This window comes from Pristis pectinata, chromosome 11, assembly GCF_009764475.1.
Source record: "Pristis pectinata isolate sPriPec2 chromosome 11, sPriPec2.1.pri, whole genome shotgun sequence".
In the NCBI taxonomy this organism is placed as follows: domain Eukaryota; kingdom Metazoa; phylum Chordata; class Chondrichthyes; order Rhinopristiformes; family Pristidae; genus Pristis; species Pristis pectinata.
Genome location: NC_067415.1, coordinates 24769557 through 24788296, shown reverse-complemented (window position 1 = coordinate 24788296; position 18740 = coordinate 24769557). Strand labels below are relative to the sequence as shown.

Sequence of the window (18740 nt, the reverse complement as noted above, 5' to 3'; positions counted from 1 at the left end):
CGGGGTACAGTGAAAAGCTTGTCTTACAAACCGATCGTACAGGTCAATTCATTATACAGTGCAGTTACATTGAGTCAGTACAGAGTGCATTGATGTAGTACAGGTAAAAACAATAACAGTACAGAGTAAAGTGTCACAGCTACAGAGAAAGTGCAGTGCAATAAGGTGCGAGGTCACGACAAGGTAGATTGTGAGGTCATAGTCCATCTCATTGTATAAGGGAACTGTTCAATAGTCTTATCACAGTCGGGTAGAAGCTCTCCTTAAGTCTGGTGGTATGTGCCTTCAGGCTCCTGTATCTTCTACCCGATGGAAGAGGAGAGAAGAGAGAATGTCCCAGGTGGGTGGGGTCTTTGATTATGCTGGCTGCTTCACCAAGACAGTGAGAAGTAAAGACAGAGTCCGAGGAGGGGAGGCTGGTGTCTGTAATGCGCTGGCCTATTCCTGGCTTATCTATGCTGCCCTTCTTAAATAAAGGCACAACATTAGCTATTCTCTGCCACGTCCCCAGCGATCTCCTACCTTGCTTCCCATAACATCCGAGGATGCATCTGGTCAGGCCCCAGCGATTAATCCACCATTATGCATTTCAAGACCTTCGCTACCTCCTTCATAATCCTTATATGCTCCAGTATATCACTGTTCCCTCCCCTGAACTTGCTAGCTTCCCTGACAACCTTCACGGTAAATACTGACGAGAAGTATTCATTTAAAACCTCACCTGCTTTCCATGGCTCAACATAGACAATCACACTGATCCTTCTACTCTCTCCCTAACTACCCTTTTGTTCTTAATGTATTTGTATTCATAGAATCTTTTAAGATTCTCCTTTATCTTATCTGGCAGGGATATCTCATCGCCCCTTTTTGACCTCCTAATTTTCTTGTCTACCCCTACATCCCTCGTACTCCTCAAGGGACTCGCTTGATCCCATATGCCTCCATTTTACTGACTAGACCTTCAATATTCCTCATCAACTAAGGTTCCCCAATCTTGCCAGCAACAGTAAAATGCTGGCCCTGAACTCCTCTTGATCAATATAATCACCATCAATATGATCACCCTTTTTTGTTTTTATGTACCACCTTTATGGCCTCACTGGATGTATCCCCTGCTCACCCTCTACCCAGGGGATATCCTCTCTAATGAGGTTTTCCTTAGTCAATAGTCCAACTCCCCCTTCTCTTGTACCTCCATCTTTGTCACGCCAGAAGCATCTGTACATGCATTTTGCAATTTTCCTTAACACAAATCCACGTCATCTGCACATGCTGCAAGAAATGCGAGTTGGAAAAAAAATTATTTCTTTCTTTCACATAAATTTCATGAGAACAGATTTTTATTCTATATCTCAGATTTTTTGGTGGCGATTTGTGATTTCTGTAAGGGTGAATTTCCATTACCTGAGCTGAATGTTGAGCTGCCAGTCCTGCCTATCCCTCAACCACGTTTCCATAGTAAGTATAATATCACAATCCCATGTGCTGATCTATTCTGTGAGTTCATCTGTTTTATCTATGAGGCTTCATGCATTAAATTAGATGTAGCTTAGCCTATTTGGACCTTTCGCACACCATGGCTGGCCTGCCTACTGGACTTATTTGCTTTAACTTTCTTATCTGATACACCACTACTTTGCATCCCGCCCTGTTGTCTGACTAGTTTCAACACTCCTGAGTAACACTAGCAAACCTCTCCGCAAGGATTTTGGTCCCCCTCCAGTTCAGATTCAACCTGTCCCTCTTGTACAGGTCACCTCTGTCCCAGAAAAGCTGAAGCCCTCACCCCTGCAGCAGCTCTTCAGCTACACATTTGTTTGTCTTATCCTCCTATTCCTACCCCTAGTAGCATGTGGCACAGGGAGTAAACAGGGATTACAACCCTTGAGGTCCTTTTTTAATCTTCTGCCTATCTCCCTATATTAACTTTGCAGGATCTCATCTCTCTTGGTACTTATGTCGTTAGTACCAATATGCACGACGATCTCTGGCTGCTCACCCTTCCCCTTTCAGGATGTCCTGCACCTGCTCAGAGACATCCTTGACCCTGGCACCAGGGAAACAAGTCACCATCTGGAGTCTCACTCTCAGCCACAGAAACGCCTGTTTGTGTCCCTGACTATAGAGTCCCCATCACTGCTGCTTGCCTAGTCTTTGGTCTTCCTTGCTGTACAATAGAGCCAGCTATGGTGCCACTGATCTGGCTGATGCTGTTGCTTTCCCCTGAGAGGTTATCCAACCCAACAGTATCCAGAACTGTATACTTGTCTTGGAGGGGAAAAACCATGGGGGACTCCTGAACTATATACCTTCCCCTCTGGACAGCCAACCATCTATCTGGATGAAAAACACTATGATGCTGGAGGAACTCAGCAGGCCAGGCAGCATCCGTGAAGAAAAGCAGGACCTGAAACATTGACTGCCAGCTTTTCTCCATGGATGCTGCCTGGACTGCTGAGTTTCTCCAGCATCATCGTTTTTCATCTAGATTCCAGCATCTGCAGTCCTTTGTTTCTCTGTTTATCTGGTTGAACCTGTTGTGTGACCACTTCCCCAAAAGTCATCTATAACACTGCCTGTTGTATGATCCTCAGTGAGTTCAGCTGCCACTCCAACTGATCCATGTGGTCTAAGAGAAGCTGCAGCTGGACATATTTCCTTAAAATGTAGTTGTTAGAGATGCTTCTCCCTGATCTCCCACACTTCACAGGAGGAGCATAGTATCCTGCTGACTGCCATTTCTACCTTTTGAAATTGGTACTAGGTTAAAAGAAAGACCTTGCCTTACTGTACCTTGCCACCACTCAGCCTTCTTGCTGAAACCTTACTCAACAAAACCTCTTCACTTAGACCTCAAGCATTGCACTTTGACCTCAAAACAGTCACTCTGCTTGACTCCCCTTTATATGCTGGACTTTGCTCGCTGGGTCTGTTAGTAGAAAATGGGAGTTAACCTTACCTTGCTCTACCATTTCTTTTTAAGTTCCCGCCTCCATCCGCTGGCTAGGCCCAGTGTCATTCCAGTCAATCTTGGTTGTCACTAATCCACGCTTTTAATACCTTGTATATTTAATAACTGTAAATATTCCAGTATTGGTCTACCTGATTTGTTTTATACAAATTCAACTTGGCTTCCTTACTCAAAACACAAAAGCTGCAGATGTTGGAAATCTGAAATAAAAACAGGAACTACTGGAAGTACCTTGGTAGTTCAGGTAGCATCTGTGAAGAGAGATGATGGTTAACTTCTCAGATCATTGAACTTTCACCAGAACCAAGCAGAGTTAGCAAAGGAGTGGGGTTTTAAGTTGCAGGGTGTGGGAGGAATGAATAAAAGGATTATTTTTGATAAGGTGGAAACTAAAGAGATTGCAATACACGTGGTGGTGCCTGCTGAGAGAGGGTAAAGGCTTATCAATTTCCCATCTTCTGTCTGGAGAAGATGATCAATGAGTTTTTAAATATACCAGAGCTGATATACAAAGCATTGCCGTTATGAAAAATATGAAATAAAATGGTGGAAATATGCAGCAGCTCAGATACTGGAAAGCTTTTTGTTGAGTTTAGATTAGTATTAGCCTCACTTACACAGTATCATTGATGTGGATAATTCTGTTAGTGCAATCGAGTGTGCTTTTTTGGGGGGGATTGGGACAGAACAGAAGGAGGCATACAAAATCAATAAAACAGATGTTGGAAATCTGAAATAAAAACAAAATACACTTGAGTAACTCAGCAGGTCAGATGGCATCTGTGGAAAGAGAAACAGTTAATGATTTGGATCCCTGACCATTCATCAAACTGGGAAAGAGATGTGAGTTAACTTTCAACAGAAGAAAAGGTGGGAGAAGATTCTATGATAGGCCAAGATGAAATGGCTTAATGAAAACAGAAACAAACATATTAAGCTTCTTGGCTTATGTAACGGTAAGGTTGTGGCACCTGCCCAGCAGGCCAGCCTTGTATGAGTAGGATAAGAAAAATGAACCAACAAATTATAAAAACAACAATGCAAGAAAAGCTCAGCTGGTCAAGCAGCAACTGTGGAAAGAAAAATGGGTAACATTTCAGGTGAGGGACCCTTCATCTTATCTGAGAAGAAGAGAAACAAGCTAGTTGAGGTAGCAGTGAAAGTGAGCAAGGGCGATTGGAGGGTGGGACCAAAGGGAATTTCTCTGATAAACTGAAGTCGGGTGGGATTATATTAAACTGTGTAATTTGTTGTCAATGTGGTTCTGCCTTGTTGGAGAGGAAAGGAAAATGAAGGATGATAGGCAAAAATTGGTTTTTGTGTGGGCCAGAAGAAAGAGCATATTATCTAAAGCTGGAGAATTCCATACTGAGTCCAGAATTAGATTTATTATCACTGACCTATGTTGTGAAGTCTGTTGTTTTGCAGCAGCAGTACGGTGCAAGACATTAAAAATTACTATAAATTACTGAACTAAATAAATAGTGCAAAAGAAGAATAATGAGGTAGTGTTTATGGACTGTTCAGAAATCTGATGGTGGATTGCAACGTACCCAGATGGAAGATAAGGTGGTGTGTTTTGAGCTTGCATTGGGTCTTGTAACAGTGCAGTAGGCCATAGAGTTGGATAGTGAATTAAAGAGGGGATTATGCCATACATATGGTTAAACTATCCTTGAGTACTTGATGCTGATAGTGTGAAATACCTGAAGTGGGAAGAAATCCCTTTCAGTGGCACCTAATGTTTTTATTAGCTGAGGATAGTTTTTCTTTTGGGAGAAAAAAATGTGCTTACTGTTGTGTTCCGTTTATTCTCAGGTGAGGAAACGTGAACTTTTATCATGGCTCACACGAAGCCCAAGGCCAATGACGGAAAGATTATATACCCACCCGGGGTTAAAGAAATCTCTGACAAAATATCTAAGGAAGAAATGGTTCGAAGACTAAAGGTTTGTTTTTAAAATAAAATAATAAACTGGAATTTATGCACCTTGGTTACCTTATGTTACAACAGTGATTACAATATTGATTAGACATCAAAATTAATTAATTAGATGTGAATAAATTCCAAACATGTAGATGTTGTGAATCATTCCGCTTCTGAGGACATTAATCCACTATAGGAAGGCGGTGATTAAGATAGAGAGGGTGCAGTTTTTGTTTGGTGGGGAAAACAAGCAAACACAAATTGAATACAGGTAACCCTGAGTTACAGGGGAGGGGGGGTTGCTTTCCTAGAAAATGGCCACATCGCGAAGCCACATCATCTGTGCATGTGTCAAGAAACGCGAGTTGAAAAAAATTGTGTTGACTTGTGTACTTTTTTTCCACACAAGTTCCATGAGTGCAAATTTTATTCCGTTTCTCAAATTTTTTTAGTGATTTGTGAATTCTATAAAGGCGAATTTCTATAACCCAAACAGCCATAATGTGGGGGTTGCCTGTAATTGACTTTCATCACCTGTAACATTCATACAAAACTAATACAGAATGGCAATGGATGAACTCCAAAGTATTGTAGTCAGATGTGTGAAGATTTTTTGCGAATGTCAATCATCTATTGTTGAGATATAAAAATGATGTGAAATAAATGATGGTGATACACCATTTATGATATATAATGTATTCTGTACAGTTGTCATATTTTTGGAAATGCAGCAATGGAAAGGATTTGGGCAAGATCAAAAATAATTACAGACTTCAGCTAAATTATTTGTTATTTGAAGGACTTTTACTGTAGTTTAGTGGGACTGGGTAAAATAGAGCCGAGAAGTTATTAAAGAAAACCATACATCAACAAAGTACTTTGTTTCAGATCAGAAAACCGTTAACAGATATGATTATACTATAGAATTAGCTAAAGAATCAGCATGTTTAATTTGAGGTATAGCAAGCTAACTACTTCACACAGAGCCAAGGACTTGTAGAGTAGACTGCCACCTAGTGATAAACTGTGCCGTAAATTCAAAAAGGAACTGAATTGTTTCCTGATTCAGCATATTGTGTTAGCATAGAGGTTAAGGGTACACAGTACAAAGAATAACAATTGGATTGGCTTTGAGAAGAAGATTCCCTCACTGGTATTCCTATTATGGACTTCACACTGTTAATCATTAATGGTGAGATTTCTTGATATTGAAATCATCTGAAATTCCAGTGTCAACACTCGCAATGCTCTGAATTGGGGCTTTAAGCTAAAAATAAATTACTGTTTGAACCATGGGCATAAAGAAGTTTAGGCCTTGAGGACCAAAGATAATATGCATTAATGACCATTACAAACATTAATGATTTAGATATGAATATAAGACATATGATTAGTAAATTCACAGATGATTCATTATGGTATTGGGCTATAGGTCAATATTGATCAGTTGGTAAGAATAAGCAGAGCAATGGCAGGTGGTAAGTGTGAAGTGATATATTTTGGGAGTATGAGTAGGACAAACAATGAATGTAAGGATCCCAGGAGCCATGAGGAACAGAGGGACCTTGGTGTAAAAGTTTAAGGATCCCTGAAGGTGGCAGCTCATGAAGATAAGGTGGGAAAAGAGGCATGCGGGATACCTGCTTTCATTAGCTGGTGCGTAGAATGTAAGAGCAAGGAGGTTATGGTAACACTTTGGTTAGGCCACGGCTGTAGTACTCTGTGCAGTTCTGGTCACCACATTATAAGAAGGATGTGATTGCACTGAAGAGAATGCAGAGGAGATTCACCAGAATGCTGCCAGGATGTTTCAGTTAGGAGGTGAGATTGGATAGGCTGGTATTGTTTTCATTGGAATGTAGGAGGCCAAGAGGAAACCTGATAGAAAAATGCAAAATTAAGAGGGGCATAGATAGGATAGAAAGTAGGGAACGCTTCCTCAACGCAGGTGGCTAATACTAGCGGACGTGGATTTAGGGTAAGGGGTTAGAGGGGATCTGAGGAGGAATTTTTTTTTCCACCCAGACGGCAGTTGGAATCTGGAACTTGCTTCCCGAAGGGATTGTGGGAGTGGTGGAAGCAGGTACTCTCACAATATTTGAGAAGTATATAGACAAGCACTTGAATTGCCAAGCTATAAAGGTGTTCGTATATGTGATTAATGTGGATGTTACTTGATGGTCGCCATGGATGTGGTAGGCCAAAGGATCTGTTTTTGTGCTATATGACTCTATGACTCCATTATCCGGACTAAGTACTTTCTTGAAAGCAATGGCTCTTGTTTTTAAAATTATGTTGAAAAGATTCTTTTTGAAGTCTCAAGTACCCAGGAGGTCATCAGTGCTCGCTTTGGGCTTTCTATTGTTCTCCTCTATTATCAAAAAGTCAGCACTTTCACTGTGTTAGCCTGTCGAAGCTATTCGAAGGCTGCTTCATTGTCTAGTATAAGTATTGTAATTTTGCTGTGTGGCAGCATTGAACTAAACTAAATCCAGCATTGGGATCAGCTAGTCTCAAAGTCAGCAACTCATGTACCAGTTAGCTCATGCCAGTTGTAATTAATGGTGTTCTCCCTTTTGCTTATTATATTCGACAGGAATAACCATACTTTCATAGCAGAGGTGACTGGCGAAAGCTGTTTAGGTGGACTTATTTGCAGTTTAAACCAGGGTTGTTGCTTTTTGACATTGATCTCCCTGCCCCCCACCCCCAAATTAACTTCCTGGGATCTAGGTTGTAAGGGTGGTAAAGACAAAAAATACAAACACTTGTCAATTTTTTTCCCCAATAAGCGCATATTTTATGCATGCCATAGATAGGAATGTAATTTTTCACTTTGTGGATGATAGTAAACTGGATATTGTAAAATTGATTAATCCTGGGCATAAGTGATTCTGAGATTTCAATCTGTAGCTCCTCCCTCTTATTGTGTTCCAAGTTTTAACTTTGTACCTGGTGGAACAAATGACTAATGGCAGATCTTGAAGTTGCCCTGAGCTACAATTCTCATTACCTTGCTGACTAGTTAAGTATTACAGATATGACTGACTTGAAAGGAAAATTTTTCTTTGCAGACATTCAGATTATATGTCTGATTATTCAGATTATTTAATTTGGGTTTAACTAAATACTGAAGTTGCACTATAAGTATGTTCCAAAGGCGTACGGGTTAGGAAGTTGTGGGCATGCTATGTTGGCGCCAGAAGCGTGGTGACACTTGCGGGCTGCCCCCCAGAACACTCTATGCAAAAGATGCATTTCACTGTGTGTTTTGATGTTCATGTGACTAATAAAGAGATCTTATCTTTATAATGTATAACTTTATCTCTCCCCTTAGATGGTTGTAAAAACCTTCATGGACATGGACCAAGATTCAGAGGACGAGAAGGAGTTGTACCTCAATTTGGCATTACATCTTGCTTCTGATTTTTTCCTTAAACATCCTGATAAGGATGTGCGACTGCTGGTTGCCTGCTGCTTGGCTGATATTTTTAGAATCTATGCCCCAGAGGCACCCTACACATCGCCAGATAAACTTAAGGTATAGTTGTAATCGATAAAGAAATTTAAATTTGCTTTTTCCTTAATCAGGTTTGCGATGGTGTCGGTTTCATTTGTAAATTATTGGAATACCGTTATGCATTGCTCAATGAAGTCTGTTTTCAAAACTGTTCAAGCATTTTAAAATTTTGTTCTGTTTAGGATATTTTTATGTTCATAACTAGACAACTAAAGGGACTGGAAGATACAAAAAGTGCACAGTTTAACAGATACTTCTATTTACTTGAGGTGAGTGATATAATGCATTTTTTGAATACCACAGTTAATAGCAGATTGCTGCTTGAATTTCTTATTGGTCCATTCCAACAAACAAAATCCTGTTTGCAAAGCATAGACTTTTCAATGGCAGCTAATGTAGCTATTATGTCACACAATATTTGATATTTAATTGTGTCATTCAAGTAATTATGGTTGAATTCTCAAGCGAGTTCTCAATTGCTTTGAGAAGCAAAGACATACAGAAATTTTAGTTGTTGAATTTATTGTCATGTGCACAAGGACAGTGAGGTACAGGTACGATGAAAAACTTGCTTGCAGCAGTATTACAGGTTCAGAACACATAATCCCACTGATGCCCACAGTTACCTCGATTACAGTTCCCCCCATCCTGTCTTTTGCAAGGATGCTATCCCTTTTTCTCAATTTCTCCACCTCTGCTGCATCTGTTCCCATGATGAGGCTTTCCACTCCAGGACATCCAAGATGTCTAACTTCTTTTCTAACTGGGGCTTCCCCCCGATTGTGGGCGAAAGAGCTCGCACCTGTATCTCTGCCATTTCCTGCGCCTCCACTCTCACCACCCCCCCACCCCCCACCACCCCTTCCTCCTCCACCCGCATCCATCCCGCTCCCACCCCAGGAACTTTCCACTGAACCCGTCATAGGTGCAATACCTGCCTCTACATCACCTCCATCCAGGGACTCAAATAGTCCTTTCAGGTGAGACGGAGATTCACCTGCACCTCCCTTAATATCATCTACTGCATTTGTGCTCCAAGTGTGGCCTCCTCTACATTGGTGAGACCAAACGCAGACTAGGTGACCGTTGTGCAGAACAATCCTGCACTCTGTCTGTAACTGCGACCTGCATCTCCCCCTTGCCAGTCACTTCAACTTCCCCCTCCCACACTATCACTGATATGACAGTCCCTGGCCTCCTCCACTGCCAGGAGAATGTCAAGCACAAACTGGAGGAACAGCACCTCGTTTTCCATCTTGGATCCTTGCAGCCTAATGGCATGAATATTGAATTCTCACACTTTAGGTGATCCCCGCCCCCCCTTCCCCACAACCCCCCCCCCCCCATCATGCTTCTTCTCTTCTTTCCTTTCCTAGCCACTTTTCTCTTTCTTCTTACCTTTTTACCCATCCCCCAGTGGATCTGCCCTCCCCTTCTCCCCCGCACCTGCCTGCCTATCACCTATAATCACCCTGTGCCCACCTTTGAAGAAGGGTCCTGACTTGAAACGTTGACCGTCTGCTTTTCCCCACTGATGCTGCCTGGCCTGCTGAGTTCCTCCAGCATCATCGTGTTTTCCATTCAAACTGTTTTACAACACAAAACTATTTTAATACGGATTTGTCATATTTACTGATTTTTGCCCCATTCAGTCTAATTTTAGACTTGTTTTCCTTCCAGCTCCTCCTTATACTCTGTAAATAATCCTGTTTATAGGTGTGTACCTGAAACCATTAGGCATCAATTTCCAATTATTGCACAGTACTCTGATAACCCGTTACACAATAAGTTTTATTCTTATTTTCCTCAAAGTGTTTAGAGCTTACTTCAGCTGGTCACATTTTGATTTATCTATCAATAGTAATGACCGCATTTCCTTGCTTTTTTCGTGTTGAACAATTCTGTAGAATTTCATTCTCAGTGACCCCTGACCCCGTTGTCTTGTTTGAGATAGTGCTGGTGTTCCAGGTCTTTCTCTCAGTTCAGATCTATGGTGTCAGCTGGTAATCTGCAGTACTGTTTTAACAAGGCTATTACATTTCTTCATCTTTGCAGAAGGAGAACAAACTGGGCACTCTTCCAAAAACGGCCCCAGCATTGCCTTGTACAGAGTGATCAAAATGTATTGACTTTTCATATTTAGTTTTTTATGACAATGAGTAAAAATAAATACCATTTTCTGCCTTAATTACTCTTTGCTTCCCCTCTATCCTCTTTTCAGTTGGTCTCCACTACCCCACAACTTTGCTAATATGTTATTCTTGCGATAATTCTATAAGTTAAGTCAAAAGTGACCTTACCTTCACAATGTACCTTAATGTGAATATTAATAAGGAATAATAGCCCAAAGTTTTTAAAGAGTTTTTATTCCTTATCAACATACACAATTTTTGTGATACTTCAGCTTTCTTATCCATTGCCTTTTGTAGACTTCCTTGCCTCTCTGTAAATATTGAAACAAATCCTAGCTTGTCCATTTAAATCAGAATCAGGTTTATTATCACTGACATATGTTGTGAAATTTGTTATGTTGTGGCAGCAGTACAGTGCAAGACATAAAAATTACCGTAATTTACAAAAATAAATAAAGTGCAAAAGAGAAATAACAAGGTAGTGTTCATGGACCGTTCAGAAATCTGATGGCGAAGGGGAAGAAGCTGTTCCTGAAACATTGAGTGTGGGTCTTCAGGCTCCTGTACCTCCTCCCTGATAGTAGTAATGTGAAGAGGGCATATCCTGGATGGTGAGGGTCCTTAATGATGGAGGCCGCCGCCTTGAGGCACCACATCTTGAAGATGGCCTCGATGGTGGGGAAGGTTTGCCCGTGATGGAGCTGGCTGAGTCTACAACCTTCTGCAGCCTCTTTCGATCCTGCACATTGGAGCCTCCATACCAGGTAGTGATGCAACCAGTCAGAATGCTCTCCATTGTACATCTGTAGAAATTTGCAAGAGTCCTTGATGACATACCAAATCTCCTCAAACTCCTGATGAAGTAGAGCCGCTGGCTTGCCTTCTTTGTGATTGCATCAATGTGTCGGACCCAAGATAGATCCTCTGAGATGTTAACACCCAGGAACTTGAAGCTGCTCACTCTTTCCATTGCTGACTTCTCAATGAAGACTGGTGTGTGTTCTCCCAACTTCCCCTTCCTGAAGCCCACAATCATTTCCTTGGTCTTGCTGGCGTTGAGTGCAAGGTTGTTGTGACATCACTCAACCAGCTGATCTATCTCATTCCTGTACGCCTTCTCATCGCCATCTGAGATTCTGCCAACAACAGTTATGTCATCAGCAAGTTTATAGATGGTGTTTGAGCTATGCCTAGCCACACAGTCATGAGTGTAGAGAGAGTAGAACAGTGGGCTAAGCACGCATCCTTGAGGTGTGCCTGTGTTGATTTTCAGTGAGGAGGAGATGTTACTACTGATACGCATTGACTATTGTCTCCTGATAAGGAAGTCGAGGATCCAGTTGCAGAGGGGGGGAGGTACAGAGGCCCCGGCTTTGAAGTTTGATTAGTACTGAGGGGATGATGGCGTTGAACGCTGAGCTGTAATTGCTAAACAGCAGCCTGACGTTTATTTTGCTGTTGTCTAGGTGCTCCAAAGCTGAATGGAGAGTCAGTGAGATTGCCCGTTGTGGCGGTAGGTAAATTGCACCGGGTCCAGGTCCTCAGGCTGGAGTTAGTTCTAGCCATGACCAACCTCTCAAAGCACTTCATCACAGTGGATGTGAGTGCTACCGGGTGATAGTCAATGAGGCAGCTCACCCTGCTCTTCTTGGGTACTGGTATGATTGATGCCCTTTTGAAAGCAGGTGGGAACCTCTGACTGCAGCAGTGAGAGGTTGAAGATGTCTTTGAACACTCCAGCCAGTTGGTTCGCACAGATTTTCAGTACCCTGCCAGGTACACCATCAGGGGTTGATGCCTTGCGAGGGTTCACCCTCTCGAAGGATGTTCTGACATCGGCCTCTGAGACAGAGATCACAGGGTCAACAGATGCTGTGGGGATTCTCACAGGTGTAGTGTTATTCTCCCTTTCAAAGCGTGCATAAAAAGCATTGAGCTCATAAGAGAGTGAAGTGTCATTCATGCTGTTAGCTTTCACCTTATAGGAAGTAATGGCATGCAAACCCTGCCACAGCTGTCATGCGTCCAATTTTGTCTCTAATTTCACACGGGATTGCCTTTTCGCTCTCACGATGGTCTTCCATAGGTCGTACCTGGACTTCTTGTAGGGTTCTGAATCGCCAGTCTTGAATGCCACAGATCTAGCCCCCAGCGGACTGCATCTAGGGCTTCTGGTTTAGGAAAACTCGGTATGTTCTTGACGGTACACATTCGTCCATGCAGGTCTTGATGAAATCGGTGACAGCCATGGCATATTCATTCAGATCCAAAGATGAATCCCTGAATATGGTCTAGTCCGCCAATTCAAAGCAGTCTTGTAAATGCTTCTCCACCTCCCTTCACCATATCTTTGTGGTCCTCACTACTGGTGCTGCAGTCTTCAATCTCTGCTTATATGTCAGGAGTAGAAGTACAGCCAGGTGATCAGATTGCCAAAGTGCAAGTGTGGGATGCCACAGTAAGCGTTATTAATGGGGGTGTAGCAGTGATCGAGTGTGTTGGCTACTCTGGTTCTGCAGGTGACATGTTGGTGGTAGTTTGTCAGAGACTTCTTAAAGCCGGCTAGGTTGAAGTCCCCCGTGATGATCAGGAATGCATCGGTACACTGTCTCGTGACTGTTGATCACAGTGCTTAGCTCCTCCACTGGCAGCTTGACATTTGCCGGGGTGGAATGTACACCACTACCAGGATGATGGTGGAGAAGCACCTCAGCAGAAAGAGTGGATGACACTTGACTGCCAGATGTTCCATGTCGGGGGAGCAGGACTGTAACAGAACTGCCACATCTGTGCACCATGATGAGTTAATCATTAAGCAAATGCTGCAGCCTCTGCCTTTTCCTGATGCCACCATCCGGTCCATGCAATGGATGGTGAAGCCCTTGGGCTGGAGCACTGTGTCCAGAGTGCTGGGAGTGAGCCATGTCTTTGTGAAGCAGAGTACACAACAGTCCCTGATGTCCCTCTGTTACTGCAGTCTTGCTCTGAGGTCTTCAGTTTTATTTTCCAGAGATTATACGTTAGCCAGGAGGATGGTGGGGGTCCTTAGGACTCTTTTTTTTAAATTTCAAAAATAAGCTTTATTCATAATAACAAGAAACATGTTTACAAAGGAAGAAAACCGTACAAAATACAAAAGCTTAACATTCATGATTGTTACTTTCAGTAGTGTAAAAATTAAAGAAAACAAGAACACAAACATAGCATCATTGCTACTAATGTGGCTCCCTGAGGTGACACCCCTTTCATTGTTAGAGGGGCTTTCCCCCCCCCCCCCCCAACTCTGCCCCTCCACGTGTTTACCTGCAGACCTGCCCTGCAGCCACGTTTTCTGAGACGATGGAGACATTCCCTGAGCTTCCAGCTGCTGGACTCACCTGTCAGCAATGGTGATCTTGGCTTGGTCATTCTTAAGTTCTCCAACTTGTCTCTTCTTTTTGTTCCTGTTTGGAAACTGTGATATTTTGCAGTCCTGCTTGTTGTGTTTGTCTCAGCATCTAGTATGTCATTTCATCCATGGAGCTATAATTTTGGTCACATATTTTGCTCTTCAGGAAGATTTACTAACTTGTGCTGAGCCCATACAACCCTTTCTCAACTTCTCTACATAAATCAGAAACAAAGTTAATATTGTAGCGTTCTTCTTTGTTCTTTTGATAACTCTCTTTATTAACTCTGTCAATACTGCTTGATTGTAGCATTCTGCCTTTGTTAAAGCCTTATTTGTTGTATTTACTCATTCTTAGTTTTCCACATTCAAATTGTTTCATTCAGCTTCATGACCACAAAACCCAGAGCCTTATTGCATCTTGTCTTACAGAACTTTTGTCTTGACTTGGTGTTGAACTAGTCCTTTATTGTGATTGAAACAAAAACTAAAACCATGTATTTTAGCCTTTTGACAATAAAACACCCATATCTACGCAACTTACCAGTTGTGAAATTGTTGCGAACTGCAGGAAACTGCTGAACCATTCAGCTCAATGATTCCACCCATTTCCTTTGGAATGGTAAATGTAATATCCCCAATATAACAAAAAAATTGTTCTATCTTGAATCTCACAATTATTAATTTACTGTCAATGAGATGATAATCATCTTGATATTTGCTGGATGACTGTTGGTGCTCAGGCAGTAATATTCTACTATTTACCCATCTCCTCCCTAGCTCTGGAATAGCGAAATTAGTACTGATATACTTGTTCTGTGGTTGTATGTCAGGCAAAATCAGGAACAGATGAGAGGTAATGAAGTTCTGCTGCAGAACTTCGTTCTCTTCAATTGAGAGGGACCTACTGCTTTACTGATCTGAATTCTTTATAAAAATTTTGTATTTTAAATATATAAAAAAAAATTGGAACTAATGCTGGACCATGTGGAGCACTACAAATAGATTAATATCTGAAAGGATGATGGTTTCGGCTTCTGAGACCTCTTGAATCCCCGTTGGTTTCATTCCTTAGAAATAAAATTCTTTCATTTTATTAATATTCGAAGTGTTGGAGAATTGTAAGTTGAGCTGTTATGATCATTTTAATGTTGCCAATTTGCATGCTGGTGTCCAAGTATATTTGAATGACTTGCCACTGTTGTTTGTTGCAGAGTATTGAATTACCTTTTGATACTATTGGTATGGTCATATTGAGAACATGCCATGTGGAGTATTATTGAATTTTGTAACATGATTTTACTCCTACAGTCGTCTTAAGTTCACCTACTTAACCCTGCTGGGCATTGATCGTACTTGTTTTTCTTTCTAGAATATTGCCTGGGTAAAGTCATATAACATCTGCTTTGAACTGGAGGATAGCAATGATATCTTCACTCAGTTGTACAGAACACTTTTTCAAGTAATAAAGTAAGTTTTGCTTGCAAGTAAAGTGAATGTGAAATGGAGTTTAGGTTGCTAAACAATCTTGCATTAAATAATTGTCTTGTTGCCGCCTTCTCACCCCTCTCTAATCACCTACCTCTTGTACCTTTTCCTCAGAGTATTTCAAAATACAATTTAAAATGTATTCATCTTCTACCTTAATCTCCATAGTTGTTCCAATCTTTAAACAGAATAAAGCTTGTTAATATACTGCACAGTGGCACAGCTAGTAGAGAGGTTGCCTTGCAGCACCAGAGATCATGGTTCAATCCTGACCACTGGTACTGTCCGTGTGGAGCTTGCATGCTCTTCCTGTGACCAGGTGGATTTCCTCTTGGTGCTCAAGTTTCCTCCCGGATATTAATGACATGCAGGTTAGTATGTTAATTGGCCACTGTAAGTTACTTTTGGGGCACACGGTAGCGTAGCAGTTAGCACGACGCTATTACAGCACCAGCAAACAGGGTTTGATTCCTGTCACTGTCTGTAAGGAGTTTGTACGTTTTCCCATGTCTGCATGGGTTTCCTCTGGGTGCTCCGGTTTCCTCCCACATTGCAAAGACGTACAGGTATGTTAATTTGGGTTTAAAATGGGCGGCGCAGACTCGTTGGGCCAGAAGGGCCTGTTCCCACGCTGTAAATAAAATTTTAAAAAACTTTTTGAAAAAAAGATTTAAATTTAAATTAAAAAATTTAAAAGTTTTAACTTCCTTATTTGCCTATTTTGTGAAAATTTTCTGATATGTTTGGCTGTTCATCTTACTTAATGACCTCTCTGTTGCTGGGCATTACTAATCTACATCTGACAGCAGCATTGGGAAAGGTGAAATCAAAAGTAGAAGGTAAACATAATTCAATGTCAGTGTTGAGCATTATCACTTTGTTGCCACAAAATCTGGGCCATGTGTTTTTTTTAAACTCTCTGCTATTGTATGTTGATACCAGAGTATTGTACCTGCCATCCTTGGGTTATGGACACCTGTACATACAAATGAGCTCCCATAATATAAACTTCAAAAGTTCGTATGTATATATGTTGATTCCTCTGAATAGCAGAACTAGCTTCCCCTCTCCCTCCCTCCCTCCCTCCACTGCCCCCCTACCCCCCCCCCCCCTCCCAGTTTTGGTCATTGTTTTTTTATCATCATTTTTATGCTTTTGATGCCACTCATTATACTAGTGTGGAGGTATGATTACCTTATCAAGTGACTTTTGTGCATTTTTCTACCTGGGGACAAAATCGACTTAAGGATGTCTGTAAAAATGAAACCGTTTTTTTCCTGATAATGGCCTGTAATACGTAGTTTAACTGAGTGCCTTCATCAAAATGATCACACTGCAAAAATATCACAAGGATATGATTGGTCCTTTTGATGATTAGAGGAGCAAGAGAAAGTTATTTCTCTTTAACATGGAAATTTGGTTATCTTGGCACCAATGCTGGGAAAAGCGAGAACTGCACTGTTGGGATGGTCTATATCTAAATTATGTTAGTGCTGCATAACCAGGATAGGAGAGAGGATTGTACAGTAAGTGGCGGGGGAGGTGGAGGCTTAAGGTTCATATTTGTAAAGATGTAAATCAAAAAGTAGAAACAAGGTTGGAGAGAAAGTAATTTAACAAGGGAAATGATAAACAGACTGGGACAGGAAGGAATAGAGAGTTGAAATCTAAGATGTGCTTGGCCAAAAGGAGTGTATCACATAACTGGTTGGGCAATTAAAATTCAGTAACATATTTTCAAATGGTTCATAGGCGATTGTTGTAACTTCAGTGCCTCTACAAATGTCACCTAGCAGATCTTAAGCCACATATATCTGTTCAGTATGAAACAGAAGAATGGGCAGCACAGTAGTTAGCACTGCTACCTAACAGGTTCAGAGACCTGGGTTTGATTCTGACCTTGGATCTTTAAGTTTGCATATTCTCCTTCTGGTGCTCTGGTTTCCTCCTACACGCAAAAGACGTGCTTGTCGATAGGTTAATTGCCTGTTTTAAATTGACCCCAGTGTAAGTGGGTGACAGGAGAATTGGGGTGGAGGGAGGAGAAATTGATGGGGATGCGAGAGGGAAAAAATGGGATTGGTGTAGTTGGCTTCATCAGTATGAACCCGGTGGGCTGAAGGGCCTGTTTCTGTGCTGTGTGACTCTATTGCAATTTGCCACCCACTGGAGAATTGTAAAAGAAGGTTGTAGCATTAGTCAGTTTTAAATTATCAAGTTTACATTATTGGATGTGGTGTTGCAAAAAAGTCTCAAAATACAACTAATAACTTAAGAGCACTGATTAATACAGTGCAATAAATATTTTAAAAAAACAGATTTAAACATCACAAATATAAATGTATGAATTAAAATGTTAGTAATCCATAAAAAAAATTGCAAGTTTTGAGACTGCTTTAAGCAGGTGAATATTGAGTAAGATTTCAATTTAGCTGTGTTGACTATTCAAAGAATTTTGACACATCCTAATGATATAAAAGCTTCCAGCAAGACCACTATTTGCTGGAATCTGGAGCAACACACACAAAAAGTGCTGGAGGAACTCAGCAGGTCAGGCAGAATCTATGGAGAGAAATAATCGATTGATGTTTTGGGTCGATACCCTTCATCAGGACTGGCATCAGAATGACAGGACGTCTTGGGTTGAGACCCTTCATCAGGACTGACAGCAATGCTGTTGTGCACCTCCTTTTCCCGAGAAGCAAAGCATAAAGCTGGATTTAAGGTGACCAAAGACTGCCTGACGCTCTTGCTGTGGATAATGTGGGAAGAGACATGCTGAAATCTTGTTGATCACGTAGAAAATCCACGAGTGATGGAAGGTTTTTCTAAAGAGCATTTGCCTATAACTTGGAAGGTGAATGAGGGCTTGAATAATAGCTGCCATCTTCTAGAAGTGGTTCAGGTTTTTACCCAAATGTAACATTCCTGCAATGAAAATAACCTTGAGCTTAAAACACTGTTAGTACTTGACAGTGCTCCAGGCCATCCACAGAACATTGATAGTCCACCAACTTGCCTTCCTGAGATGATGTACTTTCTACTACATATGCCAACCTTTATCCAGTGAATGGACCAGAATATCATATACTTTTTCAAGGCTTGCTACCTTTCTTTGATGCACATTTAAACAGTTGTACCAAAAAGTGGTCAAGATAAGCAGTTAATAAGGGAATTCTGGAGGTTGCATAATATCATGAAGGCCATTGGTAACATCAGTAATATTAGGTAGAAGTCATCAGCATTTGCATGAGCAGTGTTTGGCAGAAGCTATGCTCCAGTAACGTCTAAGACTGGATGAGAGAGATGCTCCA

The 18740-nt window shown here is 41.4% G+C and overlaps 1 protein-coding gene across 14 annotated transcripts in view; it reads left to right on the top strand.

The window, feature by feature from the left end:
- pds5b (PDS5 cohesin associated factor B) overlaps positions 1 to 18740 on the top strand; it is a 194857-nt gene that overhangs the window by 36572 nt on the left and 139545 nt on the right. For all 14 annotated transcript variants that reach the window (XM_052026040.1, XM_052026028.1, XM_052026027.1 and 11 more), the window contains 4 exons: positions 4790 to 4920; positions 8236 to 8439; positions 8601 to 8687; positions 15311 to 15408. In XM_052026040.1, the coding sequence (XP_051882000.1) occupies positions 4813 to 4920; positions 8236 to 8439; positions 8601 to 8687; positions 15311 to 15408 (497 nt within the window). In that variant the 5' untranslated portion in view covers positions 4790 to 4812. The remainder of the gene's footprint in view (positions 1 to 4789; positions 4921 to 8235; positions 8440 to 8600; positions 8688 to 15310; positions 15409 to 18740) is intronic.